General features: G+C 44.2%; 1 protein-coding gene across 1 annotated transcript; it reads right to left on the bottom strand.

The window, feature by feature from the left end:
• Nucleotides 1-5,817: 5,817 nt before the first annotated feature.
• LOC134219576 (chymotrypsin-1-like) lies at nt 5,818-6,988 on the bottom strand. Its single transcript, XM_062698351.1, has 3 exons — nt 6,733-6,988; nt 6,092-6,666; nt 5,818-6,033 (listed from the first exon to the last, which is right to left on the bottom strand). Exons 1-3 carry the CDS (start codon nt 6,806-6,808, stop codon nt 5,890-5,892), a joined length of 795 nt encoding a protein of 264 aa, XP_062554335.1. The 5' UTR covers nt 6,809-6,988; the 3' UTR covers nt 5,818-5,889.
• Between the last annotated feature and the right edge of the window lie 9,368 nt (nt 6,989-16,356).

Genomic DNA, 16,356 nt, shown 5'->3' with positions numbered 1-16,356 from the left:
TGCCGCATAAATTTGTTTTGTAATCTCTGTAATCTCTTCAGATGTGTATCATGAATAATACGGAAGAACAATAGTCAATATGTGGTGCCACCAGAGTCTTGTAAAGAAATATCTTACTCCAAAATATCAACTGGCTTTTCAAACGGACTAACATTCCATATTTTTTAGCAACTTTTTTAATTAACTTGTCAATGTGTTCTTTAAATATTAATTTGTTGTCAATGTAAACTTCTAGATATTTAAAAATTTCAACTTGTTCAATTTCTGATTCGGAATAGTTCAATTTTAATTCGGAATAGTTCAATTGTTTTCTGTTACTTATAATCATCACTTTTGTTTTTTGCACATTTAATTTAAGTTTTTTAATTTTCAGCCACTTGCTTAGCAATTTAATATCTTCCCTTATTTTTCTTATTGCCACCTTCTCATCTTTTTCTCCAATGAACAGAACTGTGTCGTCAGCAAACAAATTAATGTCACAATGACGGATGGCTTTCTTCATGTCATTAATATATAAAATAAATAAAATTGGTCCTAGAACGCTGCCTTGTGGAACACCAAGAGGTACCAGTTTCGGTGCTGAAGAAGCCTTCCCATATTGGCATACTTGAGTCCGTTTGGATAAATAGGATTCAAACCACTTGAGAACGTTTCCTCCAATTCCATATTTTCTCATTGTTTTTAACATTATCGATCTAGATATGGTTTTAATGGTTTTCTTCTCTTCTATCATTCGCTTCCATTTGTACAATAATAAATTCAAGGCAGATTCACAAGAATGGTTTTGTCTAAATCCTGATTGCTCACTTATTAAAATGTTATGTTCGTTCAAATATTCAAGCAGTTGCTCTTTTACAATAATTTCCAACAATTTTTCATAAACGGGTAGCATATTAATAGGCCTAAATTCCTCCGCTTTTGTAGTTCCATTCACTTTAGGTATCGGTATTACTATTGATTGTTTCCAACTACTAGGGAACTTACCCTGAATGAGAGACTCATTAATTATGTCCAGTAGATATTGTCCCGTTATTTCTAAAGAATCTTTGAGTACTTGTAAATTGACATTATCTATGCTTGAAGAACTACCTATTTTTCCTATAGCCTCACAAAGATGTTCATACGATATCTGATGGAACATATTCCAACTCTCAGGAAACTGGTTGCAATCATTCTCAAAACAGTCTTGCAAATCTTCTATAGTATTATTAATTATTTGAATACTATCTAAGAAATAGTCGTTGAATTTTTTACAAATTTGTTCCTCATTGGCTTCATTTTCTCCGTTAAAACTTATATTATTCGCATTTTCCCTGCTTTTTCACAATGATTTCAGTGTTTTCTATAGCAATTTGCTGTTACCTTTATTTACCTCAATTTTCCTTTGTATATACTCTGCCTTTGCTTTCCTAATCGAGTACGAATATTCGTTCCTTACAACTTTATAATGTTGCCAGTCTACTTCCTCCCAACTCTCACATGCTTTTTTGTATGCTTCATTCCTTGCCATTTGCAAACCTTTCAACTCTATCGTATACCATTTTTTTCTGTTGCTGCACTTTATGCTTTTAACCATAACAAGTTTATTTACACATTCTTTCAATACAATACTCAGTACATCTGCTTTTTCGTCTAGCTGTCTTTCAGTGTTGCTTGGCATACTACTTCTAAGAAGCGATATGAGTGCAGCCTTCGAATAGTTTTTCCAACTCTTTATGGTCAGATAGGTATCTACTGTTTCTGAGATTTCATTAAAGCTAACCTGAAGCGTTTCATGATCAGAGATTTTATTGTCTGTATCAATAGATACGTGTATCTCATCAAGATTGCAGAATACTAAATCAATTATAGTTTCTGATCTTACAGTACGACGCGTAAATTCTTTTACCTTCTGATCTAAATCAAACGATTGCATTACATTGCGAAGATTTCTGCTACCATTGTTGTTATTCCAATTTATATTAAAATCTCCTGCAATTAGATTCATTCCACTATCATCAAGTATTTTCTCTAGCCAGTTTTGCTCCAAGTGATCTAAAAACTCTTGGTCATTCACACTATGTGAATGATAAAGAAGTCCATATACACCAGCTTTTAGTCCCTTGCCTACTTTTATAGCCATGAACCAATTGAGGTCGCACGATGAATTGTCAAGAACAATATATTTCACTGAATCGTGAACATACATTATTAAGCCTCCCGTATGTCTAGAAAAAGAGTAACAGCATAGCATGGTATAGCTTTTAATACTGTACTCACTTGCTTCAATGTCCATAGTTAAATGTGTTTCAGTAAGCATTACAATCTTAGGTCTCCTCCTGCTGATCATTATTTCCAACTCTTCGAAATGTGATGTGATGCCAGCAATGTTAGTTATAATGACATCTACCACACCCTGTGGTTGCTATGCATCATAATTTATCCAAGTTTTCGAAATCGAGACTTTTCTCAAATAAATCGGACAATCAATGCTCCATGACGAATGGTAACATCAAATTTAGATCTTCTTTCTCTATTAGAAGTAATACAATTAATACAAAATTCTTGTTCAGACGAACACTCTTTTACATCGTGATCTTCGGAACATTTGGCACAGTGAAGATTACTTTTACAATCACTTGCTCTATGTCCATATCCGCAGCATTTGTAACATCTCATAACCTCTATACTCTCAAGAACTCGACACCTTTCAAAGTCAATATTAATCTTATCTTTGAGTATCATTTTCTCAAAAGTGACTGCATCAACTTCGCAAATAAGCGAAAACTCATTTTCCGTTTTTCTCTTTGATTGAATACACTTCAGAACTTTTAAAAATTGAACATCTTCAATATCATTTTGATCTCTCAACATGTCAATCAATTCATTCGAATTATACTCACCATCAACACCTAAGATTTTAATTCTTGGTCTTTTGGGTTGCTCCGTCTCTTCACGGTTTCGATCTTTCTGCTGGCGCTTTTTCCTCCGGAAAATCGAGTTTTGTCTGTTCCGCGCCCGTTTGTATCGTGCCTCGTTCGTCCTCATTCGGTGTTGCAGCAATCTCGCCCATGCAGCATTCTTCTCCTCAACTAACTGTTCACATTCGCCGTCATACCAGTCGTTTCTCTGATCCGGAGTCACCGTGCCTAGTGCAGCGGTTGCGGTGCTTCCAATGGCGGATCGAATATCTCTCCAACCATCTTCAAGAGACGTTGCGCCTAGATGCTCTTCCGTTGGGAGTGCCACATCTAGCTGATGCGCGTAGTCTTGGGCTAGTCTACCGTATTGTAGTCGCCCAATGTTTAGCCGCGGCGGACGACTCCGACGCGTGTTGTACACCGTCGAGAGTTTTGAGCGCAGACATACTGCAACTCGCATTTAACAACTGTGAAATGCTTAAGGAATACTATGCTACGAGGCGGGAATGTCCCAGTGGGCGATGTAATGTCAATAAGAAAAAGCAGATATATATTGCCGAGCATAACAGTATGGTCCTCACATGATCTTACGGGTCGAAATCCAGCTTGCTGCCGTCTGATAATTGTCAACCTTTTCCTACGACCAAATTAGGATAACTTTGCGCTGAACTTTGAAAACTATGTACGATAATATGATGTCTCTCCAGTTGTTGCACTCAGACAGATCGCCTTTACTCAAAACTTTCACTAAGCACGGTACGAATCATTTACTCGTGAGGTCCTGCTTAACGGTGCTTTGTCTGATCCCATTCGGATATATGCTGATGTGAGTGTAGGACGCATTTTATTGGAAATTGACCATTTACCATTCCCTGATCTGCTTTGGAGGTTAATTCGAACGTCTGGATTTCGAAAGTAACATAAATGCCATCAAATACAGACAAATAGATGTTCGAGAACATGGAGCTATTACGAGGCAGCTTAGATAAAATCTGTATGCAATAGTCCTTTCAATATTCGTGACCAGATAGGATATATGTAGACTATTTATGCAGGTACAGAGATATATGATCGTATTTTCATTAACAATTCTTTTGAAGATAAATTACATGTGTCGTGCCGAGATAGCGTGAAGCGTAATGTTCAAAAAATAATAAAAATAAAAATTGTTCAAAAAATTTGTACCCCCCTCCCTCCCTCGAATATTTTTGGAAAGCTTAAGAGGGCGAGGTGAGGGGGAGATGACATAAAAAAATATTTCTATTTTTATATTTGTATAAAAAAATATTTGTATTACAGGATTTCAATTCGAATTGATCAACACTTGGGTTCAAACACGCCCAAACAACTTTGGTCAGAAATGCATTTTTCGCATGCACCTTTGAGCTTGAGCTTGAGCTTGAGCTTGATTGACTGCTCGTAGTTGCTACTCCATTATGACCAGATCAGCTGTTTTTGCACAGGGAACCAACAGATGTTTGCTTGGGACTAGCACACATCTTCAATGTACAAGTACTGGTGATCTCATTTGTTAGGTCATACTGGCGCCTGCCACGTCAGAATGCAAGTCAATGTAGGGAAAGGGGGAGGAAATGATGATGCAATCACTCGCCCACTGCAAGCCGAATATACCTCTGCACTTGCCACGAGTTCATGCGGAATTTGTTGGAATTTTTGGGTTAGGTTCGGAGGCAGAGGTCCGTCTTGGTTAACGAGCTGCCAATGTGATAGATAGGAGAAAGCAACTGATGGAATTTCTAATTGGATGTAGGAAACGTTATTAGTTCATTTCCAATTCCAGCAGATTACTGTTAGAATACTCAAGTTGAACGTATAGGAATAGTAATGGAAACGGTATGGAAGTCCATTTCCAGTTCTAGCGATTGCTAGAACATGAGAAATATAGAGAAAGATACAAAGTAGGAGAATGGAACGGACCTGGGATTGAACCCACGACCTCCTGCGTATGAGGCAGAAGCAGTAGCCATATGACTACCAAGCCCGCTTACATTTTTCGCATGCACCTTTGATTAAATAAAGTAGTCATTGAACTACAATTATTGTATTACAGCCACTAGCTGAAAATTATTTTACCAACGCAAACGCATTCCTTCAAACGCAGAAGATTATAATCGAACCGAAAACGAAGACTAAATGCGAAAACAACAGCACCAAAAGCGTAAACAATTCCCCCTCATCGAATGCGATTGACCATCGGCTAGTTTTGTTATCCTTTGCTGCTGGCCGAGCAAGAAACCGTTGTTTAGTTGTTGCGTCAAAACGCATACAGCTCGGTACCGTCTTTTTCTTCGGCGGTTGGTTCCCTTTCTCTAATGCACAGAGCATACAATCTCGTTCTGATGCGCCGGACTCGTGAGAAAATTCCTTCACCATTTCGGGACCGGTCAGCGTCGAAATCGAACACACAAACCTTTCCACAGTCCGTTGTGGTGAATGTAGATTTCGGATTAGGACATTGCGCGGCTACTAAGGACAAACACAACTAGGAAGGGGGAACATAAGGGAGGTTCTCGCATTTTCAATGGTCTAGGAAATCCGACGCGGCTTGTCTTTATGCCGAAGAGATTTTAAGACCCTGATTTTGTGGATGTTTATTGATTTGCGTTGCAGAATGGCGGAACTGATCGGTGACTGATTGCAGCGGATTTTAATCTGATGGCCATTGAATGATGATGCGTGAGAATGTGGACTAAAGATAATGTGCCTCAGAATGGAGAATAAGATGACCATCTGGTTATAATGCACAACCATTCAAAATGTTCAACTCCAAGACCCATTAGAAATGCAATATAACACTTTATAATTATTTTTTTTTATTTCTGCAACTGTGAAAATATGCTAAGCAAAGTTAACCATGTGGAACCATTTCGTATAGCTCCCATAAAACAAGAAAAAGTTGCATTTAAAAAAGAAATATGTATTCACAACAAACAGGAACATGTATCAAGTCTTTTAACAATCAGAACTTTTAACTCTGGTTTGCATCAATCCATTCTTTGAACTCGGACATCCGAGTGAACACGTCTGGAGATCCGATACCGCAGAATCGCGTTCCGTACGATACCACTCCGACAAGCTCATCGTCGCAAGCCAACGGCCCACCTGAATCACCCTATAAATAAAGTATAGTAAGTTTAGGCAAAAATTTCCATCTGATGAAATTAAATTACCCCACAGGCACCTTGTCCAGCTCTTGTGAACGTACAAATCTCCGTAGGATTCACGGGGAACCCACGACTGCGGCACTCTTCATTAGTAATCGTCTTCACGTAAGCCTCTTGTAAATCCTGCGGTGTTCTACCGATCCGAATTGGCATTGTGTAGCCCCATCCAGTTAGAAGGCATTCTACTCCACCGCCTACCTGTTTTTCGGAGAACGATATCGGTTGAACCTTGGCACCAAATGTGAAAGGTTCCACCACCCGGATTAGTCCGATATCACTTCGATTCAGCTCGATATAGTCCGGATGAATCAGCGTCCAGTCAACCAAATGACGCGTTCCTTTGTTTCCGTTATTGCGAAGGTCGTTTGTTCCGGATACCACCGAAAGCCGGGCAGGATCAATACCATCTAGGCAATGAGCTGCCGACACCACATATTTTTCGGAAACAACAGAGCCTCCGCAATTATGCATCCACTCCAACGGTCCGAGCCCATAATACGATCTGGTCATAATCTGCAGAGATATTTGATATGGAACGCGACTCTGGGATGACTGCCCTCCAACAACTTTGGCATCATTTCCTGAAATAAAAAAAAATCATTCCAGAAATCCGGAAACAGTTCGCTGGATAAGCCTTGAATACGAACCACTAACAATCACTACCGTCAGACTATAAAGCAGTAGAACGCCAAATAGCGCTAAACTTTGCGATAGACCTATCATCGCTGTGGAATACGACTTGTAGTTCGCCCAGTTTTAGTTGATGCGTGACAATTACTCTCCACTATTCACGGACTATAAAACACTGAAAAACTCAAAGCACGGGATTGGCGTCGGGAATCCGTCAACCAGCTGGCCGTCAACAAATCTCCAAATGACCGGCTCGGAGCCAACCCTAATGGCATTTATATTGTTTTACAATCGGCCAGCAATAATTATTATAGGTATGCAAAGTACGTGAACGAATCGGTTCGCCAAACTGTGTTATCATTCCAGACTGTCAACCGGCGTCTCGCCTTCGATTTATAGCGGAAGACGGAAGGTGGCGAGATTGCTTCCAGTGGAATTTCCTTACCAAACACTACTGCTGCCGGCACAGTTGGATGCATTTTGCGCACCGCTGGGCTTTTTACGACTGCCTACCCAGAACGAAGACGGCACCTGGCCTGGTCTGGAGCGAGCACCAACACTGGTTCTGTCGATGCTTCACTTAGTGCGAGCGATTTTTAGCATACGAACGTGTCGAATACGCAAGGTTAAGGGTGCCGTTGCGTTGGACGTATGACTTACGCGATGCGGGTGTCGCTGTTTGGCATAGAAATTCACCGAAGGCGGAAACAAATTCACGCGACAATTTGTGATAAGCATGTCGGTTCGAATTAATTGTGCGTTATGAATAATTGATTTGTTCGTTGTTTCATGCATCTGATGGGAAGAATAAGGGGAATTGGTAGCATGTCGATAACATTATGGAATATCGAGGTTTGCTACCATACATAGCTAATATTTTACTGTGCTACGATGCTGTAGGAGTTGGGTTTATATAGCTTCTGTCTGAGTAAAATCAAATTCTAAACAGGGGTTGTATAACTTACTTGATACTGAATGGGCTACAGCTCCTTGACGAGCTTACGCCGAATGGACGCCAACAGGACTCAATCCTGGGCCAATCGCTTCCAGTCGCCCTGAACGTTTAGCGCCCTCAGGTCCTCTTCAACTGTAAAAAGTAGTCGCGTCGCGTACGCGGCCTTTCTACAGCCTCTTCTGGGTTTTCTACTGAATATTATCTTCGTTTGACGCTTTGGAATCGTTCAAAAATTACGTCCATCGTTTTTCGGCATTTTCAACCCCCCTCCCCCCTCCTGTCACAATCTGTCACAAATCACTAACTCCCCATCTGTACGTACAACTGTAAATTGATTAATGGTTCGTCTTCTTTGTACACTACTTTTACATGAAATTTAGTGAGAACTAACTCCCTTAACAGCAAATAAAAATATTTTTACCGTCTAAGACGAGTTGAATACGGTTGAATACATTCCACTAAAAAGAGCTTCAAATATTTTTTCTAAAATATTCTGTAATGAGAAATTTTTTCTTGTAGAACGTAACACAAGACGTGACCCCCCCTCTCCCCGTGCCACAAACTGCTATTTCTGACCCCTCTCCCCCCTCAAATATTGGACGTAAATTTGAACGATCTCTTTCCCGGCATACGAACAACAATTTAGCGCCAATTTTGTCCTCGTTCGCAGACAACTTACCCTTAGCTGGTTACGTGGTCCGCAATAAGCCCTATTCGTAGATGAAACCATGGACTGCGACCATGTACTTCGTTTTGCTGATATTGATTGCGAGTCCAATCCTCGCTGTATCTTTCCTCAAAGGCACAAAAGCCTCTTCCATGGTACGGCGATCAATCCCTATAACAACGATATCATCCGCAAAGCCCAAGAGCATATGCCATCTAATTTATGATGGGGAAGGACCGTTTGGCCGAATATCGTTCGTTCGGATGCCATTTTGCCGAAAGCCACTAGGTCGAACGTTGTTTGGCTGAATATACCATTTGGCCGTGCTGACCATTAGGCCGAATGGGTCATATAGCCGAATAGATCATTAGGCCGAGTAGGTCATTTGGCTGAATAGAACATTTGGCCGAATAGGACATTTGACCGAATAGGACATTTGGCCGAAAAGGTCATTTGGCCGAATAGGTCATTTGGCCGAATAAGTCAATTGGCCGAATTGGTCGTTGTGCCGAATGTGTCATGTGACGTCTCACATCTCACTTCACACTATGGAAAGTTAGAAGTGATGATTGAGAAGTGAGGCGTCTCTCTTCTCACTTTGCTCTTCTCACTTCACGCAGTGAGTAGTGATAAATGAAAAATGATGGGTGACACGTGAGAAGTAAGACGTCTCACTACTCACTTCTCATTTCAAGCATCTCGCTGTGAAAAGTGAGAAGTGAGGCGTCTCACTACTCACTTTACACTTCTCACTTTTTATAGTAACAGGTGAGAAATGAGGAGTGAAAATGAGACTTCTCATTTCTCACTACTCATTTCCCATTTTCCACTTTGCACGTCTCACTACTCGCTTCTCACTTCTCATTTTTCATAGTGAGAAGTGAGAAATGCGTAGTGCGAAGTGAGAAGTGAGATGTCTCATTACTCATTACACGCTTCTTAATTTTTACAGTGAGGTGAGAAAAATGAAGAGTAGCGGGCTCGGTAGTCATATGGCTACTGCTTCTGCCTCATACGCAGGAGGTCGTGGGTTCAATCCCAGGTCCGTTCCATTCTCCTACTTTGTATCTTTCTCTTTATTTCTCATGTTCTAGCAATCGCTAGAACTGGAAATGGACTTCCATACCGTTTCCATTACTATTCCTATACCTTCAACTTGAGTATTCTAACAGTAATCTGCTAGAATTGGAAATGAACTATAGAGCTCGTTTCCTACATCCAATTAGAAATTCCATCAGTTACCTTCTCCTATCTATCACATTGGCAGCTCGTTAACCAAGACGGACCTCTGCCTCTCCAACCTAACTCCAAATTCCAACAAATTCCGCATGAACTCGTGGCAAGTGCAGAGGTATATTCGGCTTGCAGTGGGCGAGTGATTGCATCATCATTTCCTCCCCCTTCCCTACATTGACTTGCATTCTAACGTGGCAGGCGCCAGTATGACCTAACAAATGAGATCACCAGTACTTGTACATTGAAGATGTGTGCTAGTCCCAAGCAAACATCTGTTGGTTCCCTGTGCAAGAACAGCTGATCTGGTCATAATGGAGTAGCAACTACGAGCAGTCAATCAAGCTCAAGCTGAGGTGAGAAAAATGAAGAGTGAAAAGTGAAACATCTTACCTCTCACTCAGATGTCCTATTCGGCCAAATGTCCCATTCAGCCAAATGTTCTATTCGATCAAGTGTCCTATTCGGCCAAATGTCCTATTCGGCCAAATGTCCTATTCGGCCAAATGTCCTATTCGGTCAAATGTTCTAATCGGCCAAATGTCCTATTCGGCTAAATGTCCTATTCGGTCAAATGACCTTTTCGGCCAAGTGACCTTTTCGGCGAAGTGACCTTTTCGGCCAAGTGACCTTTTCGGCCAAGTGACCTTTTCGGCCAAGTGACCTTTTCGGCCAAGTGACCTTTTCGGCCAAATGACCTACTCGGCCGGAGTACTTTCGGTCATATGGGTTTCGGTTGAATGGGTTTCGGCCAAGCGATCCTTCCTCCGTCTATCAGATATGCTTTACTGTGGGTGCACTTTAAACTATTGTAAACGCGTGTGCCATTTATAATCACAAATAATGAAGAAGAGTAGAAGAGAAGTAGAAGAGTGAAAAAGGAAAGGAAAGTGAATTAAACCATATTCTTCGATTATGCAGCGGTGTGTAGTTAAATAGGGGCCTTCCTTAGCCGTGCGGTAAGATGCGTGGCAAAGCAAGACCATGCTGAAGCTGAAGGTGGCTGGGTGCAATTCCATTGTATATCGTTAGCCTCATGATATACGAATATAAAAATAGTAACTTGGCTTAGAAACCTTGCAGTCAATAACTGTGGGAATGCTGAATGAACACTAAGCTGCAAGGCGGCAATGTCTCAGTGAGGATGTAATGCCAGTAAAAAGAAGATGAAGTGTAGTTAGATCATCAGGCATCAACATAATGTTACAATAATGTTACCACCGGAGACCATTTTGTGTTTAACCCCAGTCTGTTTGTTGGGACCTCCACAAGCATTCTTCTCAGTAGAAACCTCCTCCATAGGTGGCAGCACTGATGAAGGAATCGCCCCCATGTTCTGAAAACTCAGATGTGAATATGTACGTTATGTGGAATATTATGACTTGAAAAATGTATTGGAGGTAACCACTTCCCTTCGAAGGGACTCGAACCCACGACTCTCAGTACGCTAGACTGGTGCTTTTAATCAACTGAGTTACGAAGGACCTTCGTCGGCCTTCGCAACATAGCGGCTACTGTATGAGCCCGAGCTTCTTCTTCCCGAGTGGCGCTCATAAATCTTATGTACCAAAACCAACCTTTTTTGTACATTTTATTCTATTCTCTTAGTAAGGCCGGGTGACACCGACCTGAAACGGAGAATCGGCTAATGGCCAGGCTGTCTTCCGTCCCCTAAAACCGTGGCGGGCCTTGTAGCACGCTGTACAATCCTGTGGCGCAGCTGGTAGCTGAGTGAGAGTAGGCTCAGGTGCTCCTTCCTGACTAGCGCTGATCTGGCTCTGAACACGAAAGTGTCAACCCTCGCATGGCCTCCCTGCATGCCGCAAGGTATGTATAGATAACCATGGGATCGCGAAAGCGACTACACCAACAGGATTCGACAGCAGCCGCAAGGGGACCCAATAGAAATGAGTAATCCAACTAAAATAAAATCTACGAAGGAGGGAGGTGAGGCGAATGGCGACAAGGAGAACCCTTTCGCCAGGCGCAGTGGCCTTGATCGGTCACCCCAAAGGTCGCCGGGGGGAGGCGATGGCGGAGCACGTGGTGGGTCGGAAGAGGTGCCGGTGGATGTTAAGATGGACGGCCCCACTCTGACCAAAGTCATTAACTCGGTGATGACTAACCACGGGGAGGATGGAGTCCAGACGATGGAAGTGATTACGGACGTTTCGGACGTAATCATGTCCTTCCTGGACAACCGAGTAAATTATAGTAAGGACTTGAAACAGGCCGTACTGACCCTCTGTGCTCTAGTCGTGGAGGCGAAGTCGGAGTGGAAGTCCTTGCTGGAAGCCAGTAAGGAGGCGGAGCACAAGATCCGTCTTCTTACTGAGGAGAAGGAATTGGCGGTTAGCCAAGCAGAGAAGGCCTCGAAGGAGGCTGAATCGAAGATTCAGCTCCTTACAGAGGGGAAGCAGCTGGTGGAGAGCCAGACTGCAGAACTTAAAACAGCGTAAGGCTAACAGCGGAGCAACTCCTAAGCTAAGTAGGGTCACGCAGGAGGCGGACCTGAAAGTAGCTAATAAAGCCTCGGCACGGACCGTAGAAAAGGTCCGAGTGGAGACCGAGAGGAAAATGGTACCTCCACCTAGGAAGATACCAGAGGACAGCCGGGAGGAAGACCGGATTCACGTCTTGAAGCGGGATGCTACTCGGAAGAGTTCCGAGTATAAAAAGTTGACGGAAGAGGTCCTGGGTGACAGAGTCCAGGTTAGAGCTCTGTGCCCAGTCCTGAACATCCAGTGCAAAGTCATGGATGAAATAATCGAAGCCGGATACCTGGTAAACGCACTGAAGGATCAGTGCAATGTCGAGATCCAGGAATCCGCGATTCGGTTACGCAAAGGCTTTGCGGGAATGCAGGTTGCCTCATTCCAAGTACCTATGGCTGAGGCCAAGAAGGTGCTGGATAAGGTAAAACTGAAGGTGGGTTGGTCGGTGTGCTCGCTAAGCACAAGCCAACCCAATCAGGCCTGTTATAGGTGCCTTGGCCACGGTCATAAGTCCTATAACTGTAAGGGACCTGACCGTAGTAAGCTGTGCCGTAGGTGCGGAGCCGAAAACCACCAGGCTCGCATCTGCCAGGCTGCACCGAGATGTCTGATCTGTCCTCCGGGGGCAGACAACAGGCATCTCACCGGTGCGCAGGCCTGTCCGGCCTCTAGAAGGGTCCAGACATGCAAGTAACACAGCTAAACTTGAACCACTGCGAGGCGGCCCAGCTGCTGCTACAACAGTCGGTTATCGAGTGTAATGCTGATGTTGCCTTGCTGTCCGACCCATACCGCATCCCTGCTGGAAACGGCAGCTGGATTGCGGACAAGTCCGGTATAGTGGGAATCTGGACTTGTGGGCGATACCCCATCCAGAAGATAATATCTTCTCCCGACAATGAGGGTTTCGTCATAGCAAAAGTAAACGGTGTTTACCTTTGTAGCTGCTACTGTCCTCCTAGATGGAGTATAGAGCAGTACACTAGGGTAGTTGATATTCTTGCGGCGAAACTAACTGGCCTTAAACCAGTAGTTGAAGCGGGTGACTTCAATGCGTGGGCAGTGGACTGGGGTTCCCGGTTTATTAACGCTAGAGGTTATATCCTGCTAGAGTCACTAGCGGTATTGAACGTAGTAGGTCGTAGATAGAACGTAGAAGGTCAAGTGCCAACGTTTAGAGGACCGAGCGGTGATTCATGTATCGACGTCACCTTCTGCAGCGCAGGATGGACTGAAGAATCAGGATGGATGGTCCACGAGGGTCATACTTCTAGCGACCATCAGGAAGTACGTTTTATGGTCGAGTATACCCGGAAAACTACGACGGGAAGAGGTGGTGCAACAGATCCCGGATGGCGCACTTCACAGTTCAATCAAGAGCTGCTGGAGGAGACGCTGCGCTGGGAGAGTAGGACTACAGGACTGAGCGGTAATGAACTGACGGAGGTACTTACACATGCCTGCGACGTGGCGATGCCAAGGAAGACCCAGCCCCCAGGAAATCTACAACCAGTGTACTGGTGGTCTGACACGATTGCAGATCTTCGTAGAACCTGTCTTAAAGCGTAAAGAAGGTTGCGACGTGCTAGAACAGACGCTGAGTGACTCGATAGACGTGAGGTATTCCAGACAGCGAGCAGAGCTCTGAACTACGAGATTAAATGTAGCAAGCGAGCCTGCTTCGAACAGCTGTGCAGGATGGCGAATGACACCCCGTGGGGAGATGCATACAGGATAGTGATGTCTAGGACCAATAGCACACCTCCTGAAAGATCCCCAGAGATGTTAGCCGGTATAGTAGAGGGATTGTTCCCGAAACATGAGCCATTGGACTGGCCCGCTACAACCTACGAGGCAGTCAACGTGGTACCGCTAGTGAATAACGAAGAGCTTATTGTAGCTGCAAGAAAACTTAAGCTCAATAAGGCGCCAGGCACGGATGGTATTCCAAATCTGGCCCTTAAACACGCCATTCTTGCCAATCCAGATATGTTCAGGAGCTGCCTCCAGAGATGCATGGACGAAGGAAACTCCCCAGATCGATGGAAACGGCAGAAATTGGTGCTATTACCGAAGCCTGGCAAACAGCCGGGGGATCCTTCGGCATACAGACCAATTTGCCTACTCGACTCAGCTGGAAAGCTGCTAGAGAGGGTCATTCTGAATAGATTGTCGGCTTATACAGAGTGTGCTGGTGGCTTATCCAGCAACCAGTATGGCTTCCGTAAGGGCCATTCTATCATCGAAGCAATTCGAGCGGTAACGGATACGGCCAAGAAAGCGAGAGGTTTAAACAGAAGAGGTATCAGGTACTGCGCGTTGATTACACTTGATGTAAAAAACGCGTTTAACAATGCTAGCTGGGCAGCAATTGCTGACTCCCTGCACCGATTGAGAGTTCCGGATTACCTGTGCAGGATACTGAAAAGCTATTTTCAGAATAGGGTGCTGTTATACGACACTGATGCTGGTCAAAAGTCGATCGTAGTGTCCGCGGGTGTTCCACAGGGATCGATCCTCGGACCGGTTCTGTGGAATATTATGTACGATGGAGTATTACGCCTAAGTCTCCCGGCCGGTGTGAAGATAGAAGGCTTCGCGGATGACGTAATGCTAGAAGTAGCAGGTGACACTCTCGACGAAGTTAGACTGAAGGCTTCATACGCGATTGACAGAGTGGAGGAATGGCTCAACTCTAGACGGTTATCCCTTGCACACCACAAGACGGAAGTCGTGGTAGTGCATAACCGTCATGGGTTGCAACAAATGAGGATAAGAGTAGGGACCTGCACAGTTAACTCCGTGAGGTCTCTCAAGCATCTGAGCGTGATGATCGATGATAAGCTCAATTTTACGAGCCACGTCGATTATGCATGTCAGCGGGCTTCATTGGCGATAAAATCTTTATCACGAATGATGTCCAACAGATCGGCGGTGCATAGTCAAGTGCGTAGGCTGATAGCTGGCGTAGCATTGTCTATCATCCGTTATGGCGTGCCGGCATGGGCCGTAGCACTAAAAGCCGAGTACAATGTAAAGAAATTGATCAGAGTACACCGGCTGATGTGTCTACGTGTCGCGAGCGCATATCGCACCATATCATATGAGGCGGTGTGCGTTATAGCTGGAATGATGCCGATCGACATACTCTTAGAGGAAGATGTGGAGTGCTACAACGAAAGGGACTCGGTGCAAGTGCGACGTGTCAAGAGAGCAGCTTCGTTGCTTAAATGGCAAAGAGCATGGGACACCGCAGTCAAAGGTCGTTGGACCCACAGACTGATTCCAGATGTGTCCAACTGGGTTGATAGGAAGCATGGTCAAGTCAACTTCCACCTAACACAGGTGTTGTCTGAACATGGCTGCTTTAGAAAATTCCTACACAGGTTTGGCTTCGCAGATTCTGCGGAGTGTCCTGAATGTGTAGGTGAGGTAGAATCGGCAGAGCATGTGATGTTCGCATGCCCACGATTCAAGGTAGAACGCAATGCCATGCTGCTTATTAGTGGTATGGGATGGATGATGCCGGAGGAAGCTATATGGAATGCGGTGAACACAGCATCTCAACAGATTATGTCGAAACTGCAGCGGTGGTGGCGTCTTGAACAAAACCAACGAGTGCAGTAAGGGCACCTGTGATGCAGTGAACACTTTGCTCACCCCGACAACCAACATGTCGCGGGTGGGCTGCGGGGACCTCAGTATGTAGATATAGAGGTCATTGCGGTTCACGCGCGGTGATTGTTGTCGGGGTGCTCGTCTCCAACGTGAGATTATGATACGGACCGCTAGGTTACTATCATAGCTTGCGATCGACGGGTGGTGGTGAGGTAGCCACCATTGAAGTCGATGGTGTGTGTATTGACGTCAAGTGCGTTAGCATAGGCGTGAGCGTTCTCGATAGTCCCCCCTGATGTATTGCTTAATTGCGGGCCGGGGTTACGGACTGGCAAAAGGTTTTGGTTTTAGTGGGTCGGGTAAGAGTTACATGACATACCCATCCCCACACTACCTGAGTACCTCCTCAGGTGTCTGGTTGCAGATTTCCGTTTACCCTTGCTCAAGAAAAAAAAACAGACTGTCGGCGAATATTGAATCCGACCACCAACTCGTTCCAGTATGCCTGCGCTCAAAACTCTCGACGGTGTACAACACGCGTCGAAGTCGGACGCCACGGCTTTATAGGGAAGACTGGGTAGACTTGATCCCTTTTTCTGATTTCCGATGTATAACAACCTAAAATAAATAAACATACGCGATTTCCACACAGACTATCTAGAAATATAGTATT

The sequence above is a fragment of the Armigeres subalbatus genome, chromosome 3 (assembly GCF_024139115.2).
Source record: "Armigeres subalbatus isolate Guangzhou_Male chromosome 3, GZ_Asu_2, whole genome shotgun sequence".
In the NCBI taxonomy this organism is placed as follows: Eukaryota; Metazoa; Arthropoda; class Insecta; order Diptera; family Culicidae; genus Armigeres; species Armigeres subalbatus.
This window is presented reverse-complemented; position numbering and strand designations above follow the sequence as displayed.

What these genes read in the sequence shown, in the direction of transcription:
- LOC134219576 (XM_062698351.1), bottom strand. Translation starts at nt 6,808, where the DNA reads ATGATAGGTCTATCGCAAAGTTTAGCGCTATTTGGCGTTCTACTGCTT. An exon ending in GACGGTAGTGATTGTTAGTG is followed by an intron (nt 6,667 to 6,732) that starts GTTCGTATTCAA and finishes TTTTTATTTCAG; the next exon opens with GAAATGATGCCAAAGTTGTT. An exon ending in CTGGACAAGGTGCCTGTGGG is followed by an intron (nt 6,034 to 6,091) that starts GTAATTTAATTT and finishes CTTTATTTATAG; the next exon opens with GGTGATTCAGGTGGGCCGTT.